This window comes from Drosophila albomicans, chromosome 3 (genome assembly GCF_009650485.2).
Source record: "Drosophila albomicans strain 15112-1751.03 chromosome 3, ASM965048v2, whole genome shotgun sequence".
Classification (NCBI taxonomy): domain Eukaryota; kingdom Metazoa; phylum Arthropoda; class Insecta; order Diptera; family Drosophilidae; genus Drosophila; species Drosophila albomicans.
In genome coordinates, this window is record NC_047629.2 from 40,081,794 (window position 1) to 40,098,501 (window position 16,708).

At 38.6% G+C, this 16,708-nt stretch overlaps 3 protein-coding genes across 12 annotated transcripts in view; all 3 read left to right on the forward strand.

Moving 5' to 3' along the window:
- The window catches only part of LOC117566340 (serine/threonine-protein kinase mig-15), a 37,887-nt gene extending 32,666 nt beyond the window's left edge, over positions 1–5,221 (forward strand). For 7 of the 10 annotated variants that reach the window (XM_052005467.1, XM_034245814.2, XM_052005468.1 and 4 more), the window contains 7 exons: positions 1,750–2,406; positions 2,466–2,621; positions 2,694–2,861; positions 2,923–3,072; positions 3,133–3,267; positions 3,337–3,411; positions 3,547–5,221. In XM_052005467.1, the coding sequence (XP_051861427.1) occupies positions 1,750–2,406; positions 2,466–2,621; positions 2,694–2,861; positions 2,923–3,072; positions 3,133–3,267; positions 3,337–3,411; positions 3,547–3,720 (1,515 nt within the window). In that variant the 3' untranslated portion in view covers positions 3,721–5,221. Of the gene's footprint in view, positions 1–260; positions 387–1,749; positions 2,407–2,465; positions 2,622–2,693; positions 2,862–2,922; positions 3,073–3,132; positions 3,268–3,336; positions 3,412–3,546 lie in introns of those variants that run through there. The other 3 variants (XM_052005472.1, XM_052005474.1, XM_052005473.1) reach the window with 2 other exon arrangements.
- Positions 5,222–6,174: 953 nt separating this feature from the next.
- LOC117567852 (60S ribosomal protein L8) lies at positions 6,175–7,483 on the forward strand. Its single transcript, XM_034248106.2, has 3 exons — positions 6,175–6,250; positions 6,485–6,624; positions 6,692–7,483. Exons 2-3 carry the CDS (start codon positions 6,487–6,489, stop codon positions 7,322–7,324), a joined length of 771 nt encoding a protein of 256 aa, XP_034103997.1. The 5' UTR covers positions 6,175–6,250; positions 6,485–6,486; the 3' UTR covers positions 7,325–7,483.
- Positions 7,484–8,067: 584 nt separating this feature from the next.
- Positions 8,068–16,179, forward strand: LOC117567851 (protein daughter of sevenless). Its single transcript, XM_034248105.2, has 7 exons — positions 8,068–8,260; positions 12,349–12,709; positions 12,772–13,481; positions 13,544–13,664; positions 13,725–13,977; positions 14,041–14,638; positions 15,069–16,179. Exons 1-7 carry the CDS (start codon positions 8,195–8,197, stop codon positions 15,657–15,659), a joined length of 2,700 nt encoding a protein of 899 aa, XP_034103996.1. The 5' UTR covers positions 8,068–8,194; the 3' UTR covers positions 15,660–16,179.
- Positions 16,180–16,708: the final 529 nt, after the last annotated feature.

A 16,708-nucleotide genomic window follows, 5' to 3' on the forward strand; every position in this document is an offset into this window, starting at 1 on the left:
AAATTGTCGCTTTTAAAGCACCTTAACATTCAGTTAACATGTCAGAGTTATTCGCACAGTGGGTCACTACTTGCCAATTGTATCAAGAAAATAAGTGATTTAATTCGAATCTTCTTTTTAAGACTATAAATGTTTCCCTAATTAATTTTTATCGTAAATGTTTTTTTTTTATTAGTTTTGTGCTTTACAACAAAATTATACTGATATTTTTCGAAATTATCTAACCCTTGAATGTAACTAATCCAAAAGAAATATCTTAGCATAAACATTTTTCTTTGACGTGGAACAAAGTTCATTATGAAGAGCGCGTAACGAAATATCAAATATCCATACAAATCAAAAAACATCGTATTCAATTGGTCAACAATTAGATAAACATGGAATTTAAAATAAAATATAAGATGCATGCGATTCGCTGCTTTTAAAAGTGCATGAATTAATAATTCAATTTTAAATTGAATCGAAATGAAACGAAATCGATTTGAATTTAACCAAAACCAAATTAAAAACGTTACAAACAATTTCTTCTTCTTAATTGTGCTTTGTCTTTCCGCAACGTTTGAGCTGATGGCCACTACGATATATTCTAACAAATTACAAAATACAAATCAATTACAAACAAACCAAATTTTACAATAGTAAGTATGAAAAACAACAACAAACAGAAATAGTTTCCAAAAACACCAACACAAAAATACTCTCTCTAAAATAAAAATTCTAAATATCCCCAAAAACTACCAAACATATCCAGTATGAATACTTTTGTGTATAGTTTTATTTTCCAAACAATTTTTTCATGTGTATTGTACATACTCCTAAGTGTGCAGGGCTTCTTAAAATACTCAGCAAATTGTATAAATTTTTTGCAATGGGAATGCCTGTTTTTTTTACGTTTATCGTTTTTGTATATAAAGCAAAAAAATATGTGATATAATTTTGCTCGCGAATTAATGCATTGCATTCCACTGTGCTCAACATTCACCATTCTTGTTGCGTTGCATAGCAACCAGCTTCATGTCACTGTCACTAACATTTCGTATGCTGCACTGCCGTTAACGCTCTGTAAGCCTAACAGAGATTCAGTCTTTTCATTACTGCTGCTGTTATTAACAGCACTTGATTTCTCCATAACAATTTTAGAGCATTTCCGTTTCCGTTTTCATAAGTAAATCTTTTCTATAAATCCTAATCTCATTCTTATAGTTTTTCTACACACACACACACACACACACACACGTACACATTTAAATACAAATATACACAAAACCAACCAAATTTTATGTTTTATTTACCATTGGCCTGTGGGGAAAGACTAATCACATTTTTCATTTTGTTTTATTTGTAGTTCTTTTCTATAACTGTTAATATTTTAAAACACTTCCTAGTTCTATGTTCTTTTAATGCAAATACATATGTATTCTTGGCTATTGTTTTCTTTATTTGACTTGTCGCTAGCTTAAGCAGCACTCAATATTTAATCACCTACACATACACACACACACAAAGATATACACCAACCAACACACACACACACTCTACCAACCTTCCCTAAGCATGTTTAATTTATTAATGAATTTATTTTGTTGCCAAACTCGAAGACTAATTCAAATTTTTTTCTTGCACTTTTTCTATTTTCTTTTTTCTCTTTAATTACAACAACAATACAAAACAAAAACCAAAAACAAAAATATCAAAAAACAAAACCTATAAACAAATCAATCGAATCAATCAATGTTATCGATATAAAAGTATCAAGCGGCCATTAGTTCATCCGTGCATTCCACGCCATCGAAATCGTTTATCGCTAGCAGCAACAGCAGCATCAACGTCGCCGGAGGCGGCAGCGTCGCTGTCGGCGTCGGCGGCCACGGTCATGGCGGCGGCAGCGTTGTTGGTGGTGTAATTATTAGCAGCAATAATTCACCACAGTCAACCATATCGCTTGCCTCATCGTCCACATCGAATTCACGACAAAATTCGCCAAAGAATTCGATAAGCAAAACGCGCTCTTCCAGCAGTATTACTAATTTATTGCATAAATCTGCTTCTTCCTCCTCTGCGAACATTCTCCATTTGACGCCCGGTGGTGGTGGTGCTGCCTCCGTCTCGTCCGCCAACTCTTCCCCCGCACACTTGCCACCGCACGCGTATGCGCTGCAACAGAAACAACGCAGTTTTCTCACCTTTGGTTTCGGTGCCGGCGGCTCGGGTCCGACACGTCGTGAATCCACCGTCAATGTGAATGTGACGCCCACATCGCACGATGTGACCAACGACACGCCCGAGATACGTAAGTATAAGAAGCGATTCAACTCGGAGATCTTGTGTGCCGCACTCTGGGGCGTCAATTTACTGATTGGCACTGAGAATGGACTCATGCTGCTCGATCGTTCCGGTCAGGGCAAGGTAAGAGAGATTAAATCCTTGGAAATTCCTCACACTCAACTGGTTAACTTCTTTGACAGGTCTATCAACTCATCTCGCGTCGCCGCTTCCAACAAATGGAGGTGCTGGAGGGTCAAAACATATTGGTTACCATATCGGGCAAAAAGAATCGCGTGCGCGTCTATTACTTGTCCTGGCTCAAGTCCAAGATCTTGCGCACCGACGGTCTCTCTGATGTAAGTTTGAATATCAAAAATTTCATTTAAAAAACGTACTTTGACTTAATACCTTTCCTCTCTCTCCTGTAGCAAGTGGAACGCCGTAATGGCTGGATTAATGTGGGTGATCTACAAGGTGCTGTACATTTTAAGATTGTCAAATACGAGAGGATTAAGTTCCTAGTGATTGCATTAAAAGACTCGATTGAAATTTATGCTTGGGCGCCCAAACCATATCACAAATTTATGGCATTTAAGGTGAGTATTAAGTGTACTCAATTTAATGGATATCATAAATTTGTTCTTTCATTTTCTGTAGAATTTTGGTGAACTGGAACATCGCCCCCTTTTGGTCGATCTCACAATTGAGGATCAGTCGAGACTGAAAGTTATTTATGGTTCTGCTGAGGGTTTCCATGCGGTTGATTTAGACTCGGCTGAAGTATACGATATCTATCTTCCTAAGCATGTAAGTGGCTCCTGCCATACTGATTGGATATACCCAGTAAATGTGAAATTCAACACACAGACTCAGGGTGCTATCATTCCGCATTGTATTGTGGCGCTTCCAAACTCAAATGGTATGCAACTGCTGCTGTGCTATGACAATGAGGGCGTCTATGTGAACACTGCCGGACGTGTGTCCAAGAATATTGTGCTGCAGGCAAGTTAATAAACCCTAAGAAATAATATCTTGTTTGCTGAAATTTTTTCTTCGTTTATTCCTTCGCAGTGGGGTGAGATGCCCACTTCTGTGGCCTACATAGGCACTGGGCAAATTATGGGCTGGGGCAACAAAGCAATAGAGGTGAGTAATATAATGAAATATAATCCCAACGTCAATTTCTATGTAATGACTTCAAAGGGTCTCACACAGTCTATACTCAGTTGCGGTTTTCTTATTGAAACTGATTCACCACACTCTCATTTCTCTCCACTTTAGATACGTTCCGTTGAGAGCGGCCATTTGGATGGTGTGTTTATGCACAAGAAGGCGCAACGCTTGAAATTCCTTTGCGAGCGCAACGACAAAGTATTCTTCAGCAGTGCCAAAGGTGCTTCATCGTGTCAAATCTACTTTATGACGCTCAATAAGCCAGGCATGGCCAATTGGTAAATTTTCCCCCCCTCAACAAGCTTACCAACAACAACAAAAATAAATAAACGGAAATGGAAAAGAAACTGGCACTTGGCACCCTTCCGCAAAACTTGGCAACTGATGATCCAACAACATTCAATATAAATAACAACAACAATTTTTTCTTATTTTTTAAAAAGCAAGCTAAAAAAAACGCAAAAAAAAAGAAATATCAAACACACGCTGACACACAACATTTAGCTCGTTTAAGTGAAAAAAGTGCATAATTTATAAGTGAGACCATCCTATACATAATACACACCACACACACACACGTAAACTCACCACACTCAACACACACGCGAACGTAAACGTTGTGCTTATGAAAAATCACCAGAATGAAGAAGACCGTTTTTCAATTAGTAAATGTGCTATAAAGTTAAATACTCGCAAATATTGAGAGTGCACAATTTTTAAGCAAAAAGCGTTAATAAATGAATTAATTGATTAGCGCCATCGAAGAAAGTTAAGAAAAAAGCGCGAGACATTTTCAAAGCTCACTCGTCGAGGTTTTTTTCATTAGAGAAGAATAGAGAACAACAACAAATCAAATGTTGTTTGGACACACACACACACATGCATATATGTATATTCATATGTACAATGAAGTTACATAACTAAATCGCAGTTTATTTGTATGCACACACACACAGATACACGAACACACACTTATACACAACACAGCAATTTCATTTCAAATGTCATTTTAGAATTGTGTTCATGTTGTCTCTCTTCTACTTATCATAATTTGCCTACAAGTTAAACTTAAGTTAAAAGCAAGCAAAAAAATAATAAAACAAAACAAAAGGAAACGCAGCAAAATGAGAAAAGCAAAACAAATATGAAGAAAACATGATAAGACGAAAAAGAAACGTGCGTATATCGAAAATAATGATCGAATTGTGAGCAAAAAAAAATGCAATTAGTTTTTCATTGTTCTCGATAGCAATCTATTAGTATTTATTTGTGCGTTTTGAGCTAGTGCAAAAGCAAATAAAGCAAAAACATTAACATTTATATAAATATATATAAATTAAATGTATCTGTATGCTCATTTTTATGAAAACAAAATGAAAAGTAAAGAAATGAAGTTAAATGAGAAAAATTAAACAAAAAGCGCCATTGTAAAAACTAAGTGATAAAAAGCAAATAAATAATATAGAAATGCTGAGCGATACAGAAAAAATAAAGAAAAAAATGTTATAAGCCGAAACAATTATGATTGATGATTTATGTGTAAAATAAGACAGAAAGCAAAACAAAAAAGCAGAAAGCAACACAAACAAAACAAAATGCTTAACAAATTTAAGATGAAGCAAGCTAAACGAAATTTGAAACCTACTTATGAGACAATTGATTGAATGCATCAAATTACAAATTACACAAAAAGAAAATAATAATGTCATTTTTGAGGACAACTACTTACCTTGATAAAAAAAAAACAAAAACAAACACGATTGGAGGGAAGAATTCGATGAACCTAGTTAAGCTGCATTTTTTACTGAACTTTTATACAGAACTAAATGATGATGAAACGAAATTCTCTATAAAACAAAAAACACAAAATCGAAAAAAATCAACAAAGCTAGCATGTTAAAATGAAAAACTCAATTAATTATGATGATGACAAAAAAATAACAAAACTCCGCTTGTGTGCTGTGCATTTCAATGAATATTCCTTTCCTCAGTTTGTTTTTCATCACATTCGTGTGTGCTGCTTAATTAATTCAAATGGCTACGTTGCAATATACACATTCTATATACATTATACATTAATGTTCTCATTATCAATCGGCACACAACAACTGCAAATACCACTTGCAATACATATGTCAAATTATTATGATGAGCGGCAGTTAATGCTAAATATTATTGAATTATTCTTCCTTGTTTTGTGTTGTTTTCTCAATATGTGCGTCCCTCCCTAAAATGAAAAGCAAATATACCCGCGACTACCCGTCTCAATCTAAAATCTAAAAAAATTAAATATTTAAAATATTGTTTGTTTTTGTGTTATAAAAAGAAAATAAATGTATACACCCCCTATCCCCCCAAAAAAAATGTCCCCCATATTTAATAATGTTCTTTAAAACAAAAATGCACTAAACTGCAATTAAAAACCGAATTAGTAATAAAAAATGCTTACTTTATTTCTAAAATAAAACAAGTAAAATTGATGATGAAGAAATGAATGTAAATCTAAATCGTAAAAAAAATTATTATATATATAATCTCAAAATTAAAAAACAAAAAAAAATAAACAAAAAAATCAACTGCAATTCAAATTCTGTTTTTTCGATAACTTGCGGCATGAGTTGGGGCGGTTATAATCGATATGTGGCGGTTATAGTCGGTGTGGCATCGATATGTGGCATGTGTTGAACAACACTAAAAATGTGTTGAAAACAGCTGACGGAAAACAACGTGAAGTTGGCAGCGCTAGCTGTCACAACTTTGACAATTTGCGTCTCTCTTCCTCTTCTCTCTTTTCTTTTTTACCCGAGCATCGGTAGGTGTCGACTGCTGAAATGATAATCGCAAAATTTCCATTACAAAATAAAACATCCAATAAAAATAATCAACAATATGTACAAGATAAATGTGCCACTTGCGCGAGCATATAATATTTGTGGAAAAGTGCAATTACAATGCGATTATAAATGACGCACAATATGTTTGTGATATGTGATGTGTAATGACTAACATAAATTAAATGATGGTCTCTCTATTATCTGTTCTTCAGAAATGGGTCGTGTAATTCGTGCACAACGTAAGGGCGCCGGTTCCGTCTTCAAGGCGCACGTCAAGAAGCGCAAGGGAGCCGCCAAGCTGCGTTCTCTGGACTTCGCCGAGCGCTCTGGCTACATTCGCGGCGTCGTCAAGGTAAGTTTCTGATTGGAAGAGATTGGAAGTCAAATTGCTTATTGATTGATATGATTTTAAATTATAGGACATCGTGCACGATCCTGGTCGTGGCGCTCCCCTGGCCGTCGTCCACTTCCGCGATCCCTATCGCTACAAGATCCGCAAGGAACTGTTCATTGCCCCCGAGGGCATGCACACTGGCCAATTCGTGTACTGCGGTCGCAAGGCCACTCTCCAGATTGGCAATGTGATGCCTCTGAGCCAGATGCCCGAAGGTACCATCATCTGCAACCTGGAGGAGAAGACTGGTGATCGCGGCCGTTTGGCGCGCACATCTGGCAACTATGCCACCGTCATTGCCCACAATCCCGACACCAAGAAGACCCGTGTCAAGCTGCCCTCAGGCGCCAAGAAGGTTGTGCCTTCAGCTAACCGCGCTATGGTCGGCATCGTTGCTGGCGGCGGTCGTATCGACAAGCCCATCCTGAAGGCCGGTCGTGCCTACCACAAGTACAAGGTGAAGCGCAACAGCTGGCCTAAGGTGCGTGGTGTTGCCATGAACCCTGTGGAGCATCCCCACGGTGGTGGTAACCATCAACATATTGGTAAGGCTTCGACAGTCAAGCGTGGCACATCTGCTGGTCGCAAGGTCGGTCTTATTGCTGCCCGTCGTACTGGTCGTATTCGTGGTGGCAAGGGAGACAGCAAGGACAAATAAACAATGCGCCGTCTTAACAGTTAAGGAGGAGCAGGTTCCGTCTGAGATCAGCGTGGTGATGATACTGTTTGTTATTGCGCTGCTTGGCTTAATGTGTATGGAAAAAAAGATGTATGTTTTAATCAGCATACGACGGAATAAAATTTATTTCTAAACAAATATGCTTCAAATGTTTTTATTGAAAACAAAAAGGTTAATAGAATAGTCAAAGCTTAATTGGCATTCCCGATTTGTTTGCTCATAGAGTTGCACAAAACATAAACATTGATGGGCATCATTGGTTGGGCAAAGTAATTCAAATATTTGAGTATATATAAATAGATAATCTGGTAATAATAAAATATTTTTATATGAGTTCATACATTTATATTGAAGTTCAAAATATCAGTTGTGCTCAACACGTTTGTTGGGTGTGACCGCAGGCTAAATTTCCAAAATTTGAGTTAAATGCCGATAATGTGGCTACACTGATTTTTTAGTTTAGTACATTTATGGGAGCTATGGTTTTGAATAAGTTATTTAAAAAATGTTTGACATATTTGCTGGATGTGCTATGATTTACTAATTTACTAGCAAACAAATCAAATATTTACCAACAGACTCACTTTAAAATGATTTTTTTACATTCTTAAATCATATTCAGCAATCATCGAATATCGATAATTTAGATCTTCAATGCTGGCTATCGCTGTGTGACCAACTCTGCAACAAGTTTGTAAGCAAGCTATAGTGGCAGAGGTATATTTTAAATTTCATATTGCGGTCACGCTGGTCGCGGTTGATGTGTGCGCGGACAGTGAGTGAAAAAACGAGCTGAAAAATCATAATAAATATAACGCTAATACAACAAACGTGTCGAACAAATAAATAATGGATAGCACATTCCACGAGGGATGGCTTATCAAATCACCGCCCACAAAGCGCATTTGGCGTGCTGTAAGTGCTTCATATCCACATATCCATTGCATGTTGCTGCATTCGAGAGGAGGCAACAAAGCAATTTTTTCTTGTTAGACCCAAAAACACAAACACATACAAATACCAAATGGTCAGTCAAATGTGCAATCTGCAAGCGCAGCAAACGTTGGGAGAGAAAAATGCATGAACAACAACAATGTTTAACTCTTTTCTTTCCGCTTGTTCTACACTGAGTCATACAAAGCAACGCACAACAGGCAGTGGCATTCTTTTTTCTGTTTTTTTTTTTATATACAATTACGTTCAGTGTACATCATCTCAGTGTGTGCGTGTGTAATGGTATGCGTGTGTGTGGCAGTATGTGTGTGTGTTCGTATGCGATCATTTGTTTGTTTGTTGTTGTTGTTTTGTGTCCGATAATCATTTTTAATTCATTAATAAGCGGCTGACTGGCTGTGCATGGGTTGCATGGCTGACGATATGAGTTTGTTGTTGTTCTTGTTGTTGCTGCATAGCTTTGGCTTTAGTGGGAAATGCTTGAGAAGTGATTGAAATGCAAACAAGCGAAAAACCGCAAGTTGCAAATTGTGAATGAGCTATTTACGCTAGAGCTTCGCGCATGTGTGTGTGTGTGTGTGTGTCAGTGTATGCGTGTGCTTCTCTGTTTATGGCGTATTTTACTGTTGTTGCGTTGCTGCCGTGTTTATGTTTGGCTTTTTGGCGTGGGAACATTTTGTGACGCTAGCTGAAGAGAAGAAAAATTGAAAAAAGTTTACGCTTAATTAAATGTTTACCCTGTGCTAACCGTTAAGCGCCGCTAGCTTGGCAGCTTGCTTTGTTGCGTATTAAATTACAACAACGTTGCTGCTGTTAGCGTCGTCGTTTAATCAAATTTACTTCCAAGTAGAAAGTGCTGCCCCAAGGCGATCAGCATGAAGCAGAAGAAGAAGAGGCACGTACAAGCAGGCAGCATATGCCTTGTTTTTCATTTCTTTTTGTTTTGTTTTTTGTTTTTTATGTACATCATAAATACATTCATGCCGAGTCTATACGATAAGCCACACATCATGCAGAATGACGCACTTGTCGCTCAGCTCTGTGTCGTTGTTGTTGTTGCTTTTGTTGTTGTTATTGTTATACTCTGTCTGGCAGCATTATCATTTTGTCAATGCATCTGTAACGCTTTTGAGTAAGGCGAGGCTATGTTGATAAAGTTGAAGTACTCTTTACTAAAAAGGTTCGTTTTTCTGTCTGGAACTGTAATATAAACAAGAGTTTATCTGCTACGGATATCGTATCACCTTAGAGCAAGGAACAAGTAGAATGTTTATTTATTTTTATTTATATAAACAAAAATCATATTCTAGAAATAGCGTTAGCTCAAAATGAAAATGATTCCTTTTGTACCAACCAAATCTTGATTCCCAATTTTAAATTTAATATTTTAGTCACCTAAAATAATTAGTTTAATACTTGTGGTTAATTTGAGAAAACAAAATATAAATTATAATGACTAACTTCTTTTAAATATTGGTTGTTATCTAAAGGCATTAAAAGAAAACTTTAAAATAATTATCAGCACTCATTCACAATATAGTTAGGAATATTATTGTTTTTTTTTTTTTAATATTTTTTATACTACAAAATATTGAAATTGGTTTTGACAAATTCATTATTTATTTGTAGCTGTCTCAACAATTCCTTTTTCCTGTTTATGTGTATACTAAAAACTTATACTTAATAATCTTGTAAATACACATATAAATAATTTAAAAAATATAAAAGATCACTTGGGTGCATTCATTCATTTCAACACGTAAAGATTATTGAGTTTTTTTTTTAATGTATTACTTTTATTTGACATTAAAATTATATTTTGACTGTAATAATCAGTAAATATTTACATATATGTAAACTAATCAGCAAGAGTATTAAACTGTCGGCTATCCAAAAATTATAACTCTTTTTAAACATTTTTCTTTTATGCTTCCTTACCCAGTTCAGGCAAGCCTTTTATAGGGGCTGTATAATAAATATGTAAACAAATATTCATCCAAACATACGCAGCTAAACATTAGGTATTCCACACGCTTAAAGAAAATTAGCTGAGCATTCTTGTTGTACTATAATTGTTGTTGCTGTTGTTATTGTTGTTGCTTCGCCTCAGGGTGCCAATTTCTCCATGTGGTGCCACTGTGTGCGTGTGTATGTGAGTGCGTGTGTGGCATTATGTTTATTGTTTATAATTGAATTAAGCGTGAAACTGTGCAGACAACAATGCAAATTTGTCTGGCAAAAAAATAAAAAAAAAACAGCAATCAAGCCAGCATTGAAGAGCTATCGCATACCCTTTGATTAATCTGAATAATCATAATAATAATAGATAATAAAATTCTCGTATATTGTCATCTGTCTGAAGAATGTATTTGTCAGTTGTTTCTTATGATTCAGAAATGATTCCTATGCTTCACATGCATGCATTTTAAATTACGCATAATTCTTGAGTCATTTTCCGATCGCGCCTTCAAGAGATCGACCTGTTGATTGGCGAGGAAGTGAATGCTTCATGGCTGTAGTCCAAAGAGCAACATTTGTGTTGGCATATTTCCAGCTTTTCATCAAAACACTATTCCAAGTATTTTGTTTAGTTTTCTTTATTTCCACGCGGTATAGATTTCCATACTTACGTCTTTAACTTATCGCCAATTGGCTAAAGTGCAACTTTGTTTATTTCAAGGCAAATTTGCTCGTTAATCTAGAAATTTATTTACATTTAAAAGCGAGTAAAAATTATAATACTATTGGGTAGCTAAACTGCAAAGTACCCCAAAAGGCATACGTGATATTCATAAGTGAATGTTACGATATAAATAAAATTATAAAAAAAAATTACTTAATAAAGTTAAATACAATTTGAAGATATATTGGAAATAGTTCATTATTATTTTATTATTTTGAATTTATTAACTTTCTGAAAGAAAAGCTTATTCTCAAAGTGTTACTAAAATAAGCTTATGGAAATACATTTAGAAAATTCATCGGAATAGATTATTATTTTACTTTTCATTTGTTAATTTTTTATACTAAAATAAGTTTATTTAAATACAATTTGAAAATTCATCCATTCCATTTTCCATTTATTTCAACTCAGTCTTCGAATTCCGATTTGTAGTTTAATTAAATTGTTTAATAAAAAAACCTGAAGTCTTCCGGATTTGTGTTTAAAATATTTTAATTTGATTTGCTATTTAAATATTGGAAGGAAAACTTTTTACAATATGCATTTTTCGTATATTTAAAGTTAGATTAGTTATTCTATTTAGTTCTGAAGTAAATTTTGTAGCTTTAGCTTTTTCAGATTGAAATATTTGAGGTAGCCGTAGTGTGCACTTATCAGCTATAACACCCTATTATGCACTTGAATACAGGGTATGCATATTAATAATTTGTTGAATGTTTACCAAACTCTCTAGTCGACCGTCTGACCTTTGAGACTTGTTTCACGTTTAGTTTTTGCTGCGTTCTTCTTTTGTTTGTACATACGACTTGCTGCTGATATTTTCTTTCAAGAAAACGTAGCTGTTATTTTTATCTGGCAAATCAGTAGATCGTGACCCAGCGAACTTCCGACGTTTTTCTGCGACGCATTTGCTGCGATATTAACTGTCAAAAAAGTAAAGAAACACCATTGAAGACTATCAGCATTAACTAATTGTTTAGCTGCTGCTGCTGTCAAGAGAGACCGCAATGTGACCTGGATAAGAGAACGACGGATAAAAAGTCAATAGACTCTCGACTCGTGTCCGACGAGTGGGTTAGGTTGGTTGCTTGGTTGTTTGGCAATGCGGTGGGTGTGAGCCGTTGTTGATTACACAAGAAAAATGTCAATGTAAAAGCGATTCGCGGAAAAGCGACGTCGACGTCAGCAGCGACAGCGACGTTGGCAGCGACTTAAGCGTTGCTTACTCACATCAGTCGCTGCTGATGATAGTCCGTCAGTCTGTGACTGCGACTCGAATCCAACATACACATCCATATTCGAGCTTATCGTGTTTATAATAACTTGTTTTTATCTATTTTTTTTGCAACCATCACACAAATTGCAGCGCTGGCGTCGCCGCTGGTTCACGTTGAAACAGGGCGAGATACCGGAGCAGTTTTGCCTTGAATACTATACGGATCAATACTGCCGTAAGCTGAAGGGTGTCATCGATCTGGATCAATGCGAGCAAGTCGACTGTGGACTGCGACTCGAGAATCGCAAGCAAAAGTTTCAGTACATGTTTGACATCAAGACGCCAAAGCGCACATATTATCTGGCCGCTGAGACGGAGGCAAGCATGCGCGATTGGGTGAACTGCATCTGTCAGGTGTGCCATCTGCATGACACCAAGCAGTCCAATGAGCTGCCACTGGGTGCCACAGCCACAGCAATGCCCACAGCAGCCACAACAACAGCGCCAACAGGTAAGTTTTAGTGTACAACCACTTTCACTTGACAAATTACTGACAACTTTTTGCATTTGCAGCCGATGAGAATCGCAGCGCACAGCAACACACAAGCTCCAGCGGCGCCTTGAGCAACTCCACGCAAAACACAACAACAACCTCGCTGCACTCGTCGGCCAGTTCGCTGCTGCGTCAGCGTCCATCGGCGGCGGTCATCGATCAGCAGCCGCAGAGCAGCCTGCAGCAGCTGCACAATAACAACTCCGACTCGGTCTACGTTAATACGGACTACAACAATCGCGAGACCTTGCTCTGCGACGCGCACTTCGATCAGCAACAGTTGCTCTCGGCTGCCCAACAACAGCCGCCGCCTTCGCCCGCCACGGCGCTCTATTTGAATCAGAGTGCGTTGATACAGGCTCAAGCCCAGGCAGCAATTGCTGACCAACAGCAGCAACAGGCTGCTCGCCTGGCTGTCAATGCCAATGGTGTGGTGAGGAAGCTGCCCGAGCATTTGGTGCTCACTCAGCAAACGTTGGCTGAGGCCATGGCACAGCAGCATAGCAGTGTGCAAGCGTCGCCGGCATTGAGCACCGCCTCGGGGCCCTATATACCGATTAGCGAATGCTTCACGGGCAGTCCCAAGCTGCTGCCGGATGGCCATGCGCTGGCGGGTGCACTGAACAATTTGGATCCCAAATTCTATGATACGCCGCGCAGTCACAACAACATTGGTCTCAATCTGACCAACGATCAATCCTACTCACCCAAAATAACCAATTGCAGTTTGGTAAGTGTTTAGAAGACTTTGAACTTGGCAACTAACTGATTCGTTTTGATGTTGTTTTGCAGCAACAATTGGCCAATGCCAACAGCAACAAGCAGCGCAGTCAACGCTCAGATTCGGATTCAGAGAGCGTTTTCACCGATGATGACGAGTGGGCACATCCTTTGCCACTGCGCGAGAATGTTGGTAAGTAGAGCAAAACTCTTAAATGTTAACTAGCTTTTACTAAAGCTTTGGCTTTCACAGATCGCAGCACGCGTCCTTCGGACAGCTCCATTGAGAACGAATCGTTTGTGTTGACGTATTCGCAGCGCTTTTCCAAAATGCCTGAAGATGGCGTTGCCTTGGCGACCACATCAGTTGATAAGCATGGTAAATTAATTGGTAGCCATGCCACAGCTGCTGCCGATGGCGCTGGCGAGCATCATACGCTTGAGAAGCTGGCCAAGGTGCTGAAGAACAAAAACAATCTCATACTGGACTTTAAGGAGAATGAAAAGTAAATACATTGAACAACGACTTGTGAAGTTTTCCATTTCATATTATGTTTTCTACTTGACAGACTAACGCGCGATTTGCCGCAGCTGTCGGATACGGAGAACACATCGCCTGCGATTGTTGCCACACGCCATGCGAATTCCTCGTTGATCGAAGAGAGCTATGACATTCCACGTTCCCATCAGCTGCCCTACTGCAACTTGGGCCAGCTGCTGGGCGAGCGTCCTGTGACCAGTCCGCACAATTCCAATCCCATTGCTGCCTCCACACCGAATCTCATGGCTGATGCCAGCGCTGCAGCGCTAGTTAATCCCAGCCCGGCAACATCGCACACTGTCACCGCTACCAATTCACCGACAAGTGCACGCACATTGCCACGCCCACATTGTTATACAAATGCAGCGCCCACGCGCATGGAGGGCAATGTGTTTCGTTATGATTTCATCGAGCAAACCGATTGTCCACCTGTTAATCGCAAACTAAAGCCGAAGCCGGCCGAGTTGACGCACAAGGCGAGCGTGGAGGATAAGCCGCCGGAGGAGTTTCCCGCCAAGCCGCCAGTGTGCTCCGTGGAGCAGCTGACCAGCAAATTGGGTGCCACAAAGCTGCAGTCTGGCGTAGCGCCTCCCAGCGTGGATCGCAAGTGCAAACCAATACATAAGGTAAGCAGATGAGAAAGAAATGATATAAGCAACAGAGATAATGGAGAACGTTTGCAACTAAGTCTAAATTTATTAATTGCTAATGAAGTGACCGCATACATAATTGCATTCGAGTAATTAATTATGGCATTCGAGCATCATTATAGTAGAAATAACTTAATTGCAAGAAGTTCTTTGACTCTTCAGAAGAATTTAAAGTCTTCGACCTACGATTAACAAAATTTGCTGGCTAAACCAAGCTCTTAGCTGAAAATTCAATGATTGTTTTAAAGCAATTATTTCTTGCTTATACATTGAAAGAAAAATTAAGCTAAAACCATTATGAAATTTATTTTAATCGATTGGGTTAGCCTGATATTTCTATAAATGATTATAAATTATAAACACATATTTTATGTGGCTTCTGTTAATCTCTCTACTTTCCTTTCAGATGGGTTCTTCGGCAACCATGTCAGCGGCCATGCGTCGTTCCTCGGGTGCTCCGCTATCGATGGTGCTGCCCCATGAGACGGATGTGCATTCACCAGCTGCTGCGGGCTATTTCCATGAGACACGCACGCTGCCGCGTCAACAGCATCGTCAGCATCCCAACAGCCCGGGTAGTCAATCAGTGCAACATCAACGCACCGCCTCCGCCGCTGCAGCCATGACATCCACTTCGGCAGCAGCAGCTGCGGCTGCAGCAGCGGCCGCGGCGATGAAGCAACAACATCAGCAGCAGGCAACAAGTCAACAGCAACAGTCGGAGCACAAGTTGCAGTACTTTGATCTGGATGTGACTAACAAACCGCCGCTGCTCAATCGCCAGAGCATGAGTGTGGGCAATCTCTACACGCAGGGCGGCACAGCGGTGGGCGGTGCTGGTGTGCGTCTGGGGGCAACGGATGCGGCGGCTGTGCGCGCCCCAGTTAAGAGCAGCGTTGTCTACAACTCGGTGGACTTTGTCAAGACGGAGGCGTTTAAGCGCATACGCGAGGAGCGCAACAAGGAGAGCAGCGAGAGTGGCAGCGGCAACAAGTAATGAGCAAACGAGCTGCTTCCGAATCTTCCACATGACTCACATGATTAATGTGCAATAATAAGCGTCATTCGGATCTATTTTTTTGTAGTGCCTATATAAATGCTGTCAACACAGTGCAAATTCTACGTGGCTTTGACGTATTCGTATTCATATTGAAACGTCTACAAATACACTCATGAACCCCTCATATACATCCATATCCATATACATATATATATATATACATATTTACCTAGAGATTTAAGTGATTGTATTAAGTTCCGAGTCTTTGTGCCTAATTGGCGTGCTTTTTAAATGCTGCTGTGTCGTCTCTCTAGAGATGATGATGATGTCTTTGTCCTTTGTCAGCGTGCTTCCAACATTTCCTCCTCCCCTTCCCCTATGTGGACACACAGTTAATTAGTAGTATAAAGCATTCATAATCAAAATACGAATAACTTGTAACGTTTTTAGTGCTATTTTTTATGTACACATACAAAAAACAAACAAACACACGAAAATCTACTATTTATATACAACACGAATTTTTTACATTAACGAATTATATACAATTATTATGTAAGTGTAACTCGTGTGCGACACAAGCTGTGGCTTGATATTGTGCTTTAATAAATCTTTTTTAACATTACAAAATTTGTGCTGGTGTTTTTTTGTCTTTATTTGAACAAATGTTTTCCAAGTTAGTGCAAATCAGTGAAAGATGACTTGGCGCCATCTATTGTGGAGTACGCGCAATTAAAAGTTTTCTTCAAAATTTGAATTATAAGCAAAAAGCATTTATTGAAGTATATTGCTGTAAGGCAAAATAAAATACTTGAAATTGCCACTAAATACGTTCACACATAGTATAAAATACTATGGTATTTTCTTTAAGCGGTTTATTTTGCTACCAGGCGAACAGGAATCAGCAGCCAGCAGAAATATTGTAGAGGGCGCCACATTCAAAGTTGAGGAATTGAAAAGTGCGCGAGCCTTGGCTGAATTTCAACTTACTGAATTTTATGCTCGCTTGGTGTTTTTCGCTATTGATTTCTTTCATCTAAGCATAC

Bases quoted from the DNA above. Each gene is read 5' to 3' on its own strand.
- LOC117567852 (XM_034248106.2), top strand. From the start codon at position 6,487: ATGGGTCGTGTAATTCGTGCACAACGTAAGGGCGCCGGTTCCGTCTTC. The intron at 6,625-6,691 runs GTAAGTTTCTGA...TTTAAATTATAG, and splicing joins ACATTCGCGGCGTCGTCAAG to GACATCGTGCACGATCCTGG.
- LOC117567851 (XM_034248105.2), top strand. From the start codon at position 8,195: ATGGATAGCACATTCCACGAGGGATGGCTTATCAAATCACCGCCCACA. The intron at 8,261-12,348 runs GTAAGTGCTTCA...CACAAATTGCAG, and splicing joins CAAAGCGCATTTGGCGTGCT to CGCTGGCGTCGCCGCTGGTT. The intron at 12,710-12,771 runs GTAAGTTTTAGT...TTGCATTTGCAG, and splicing joins CACAACAACAGCGCCAACAG to CCGATGAGAATCGCAGCGCA.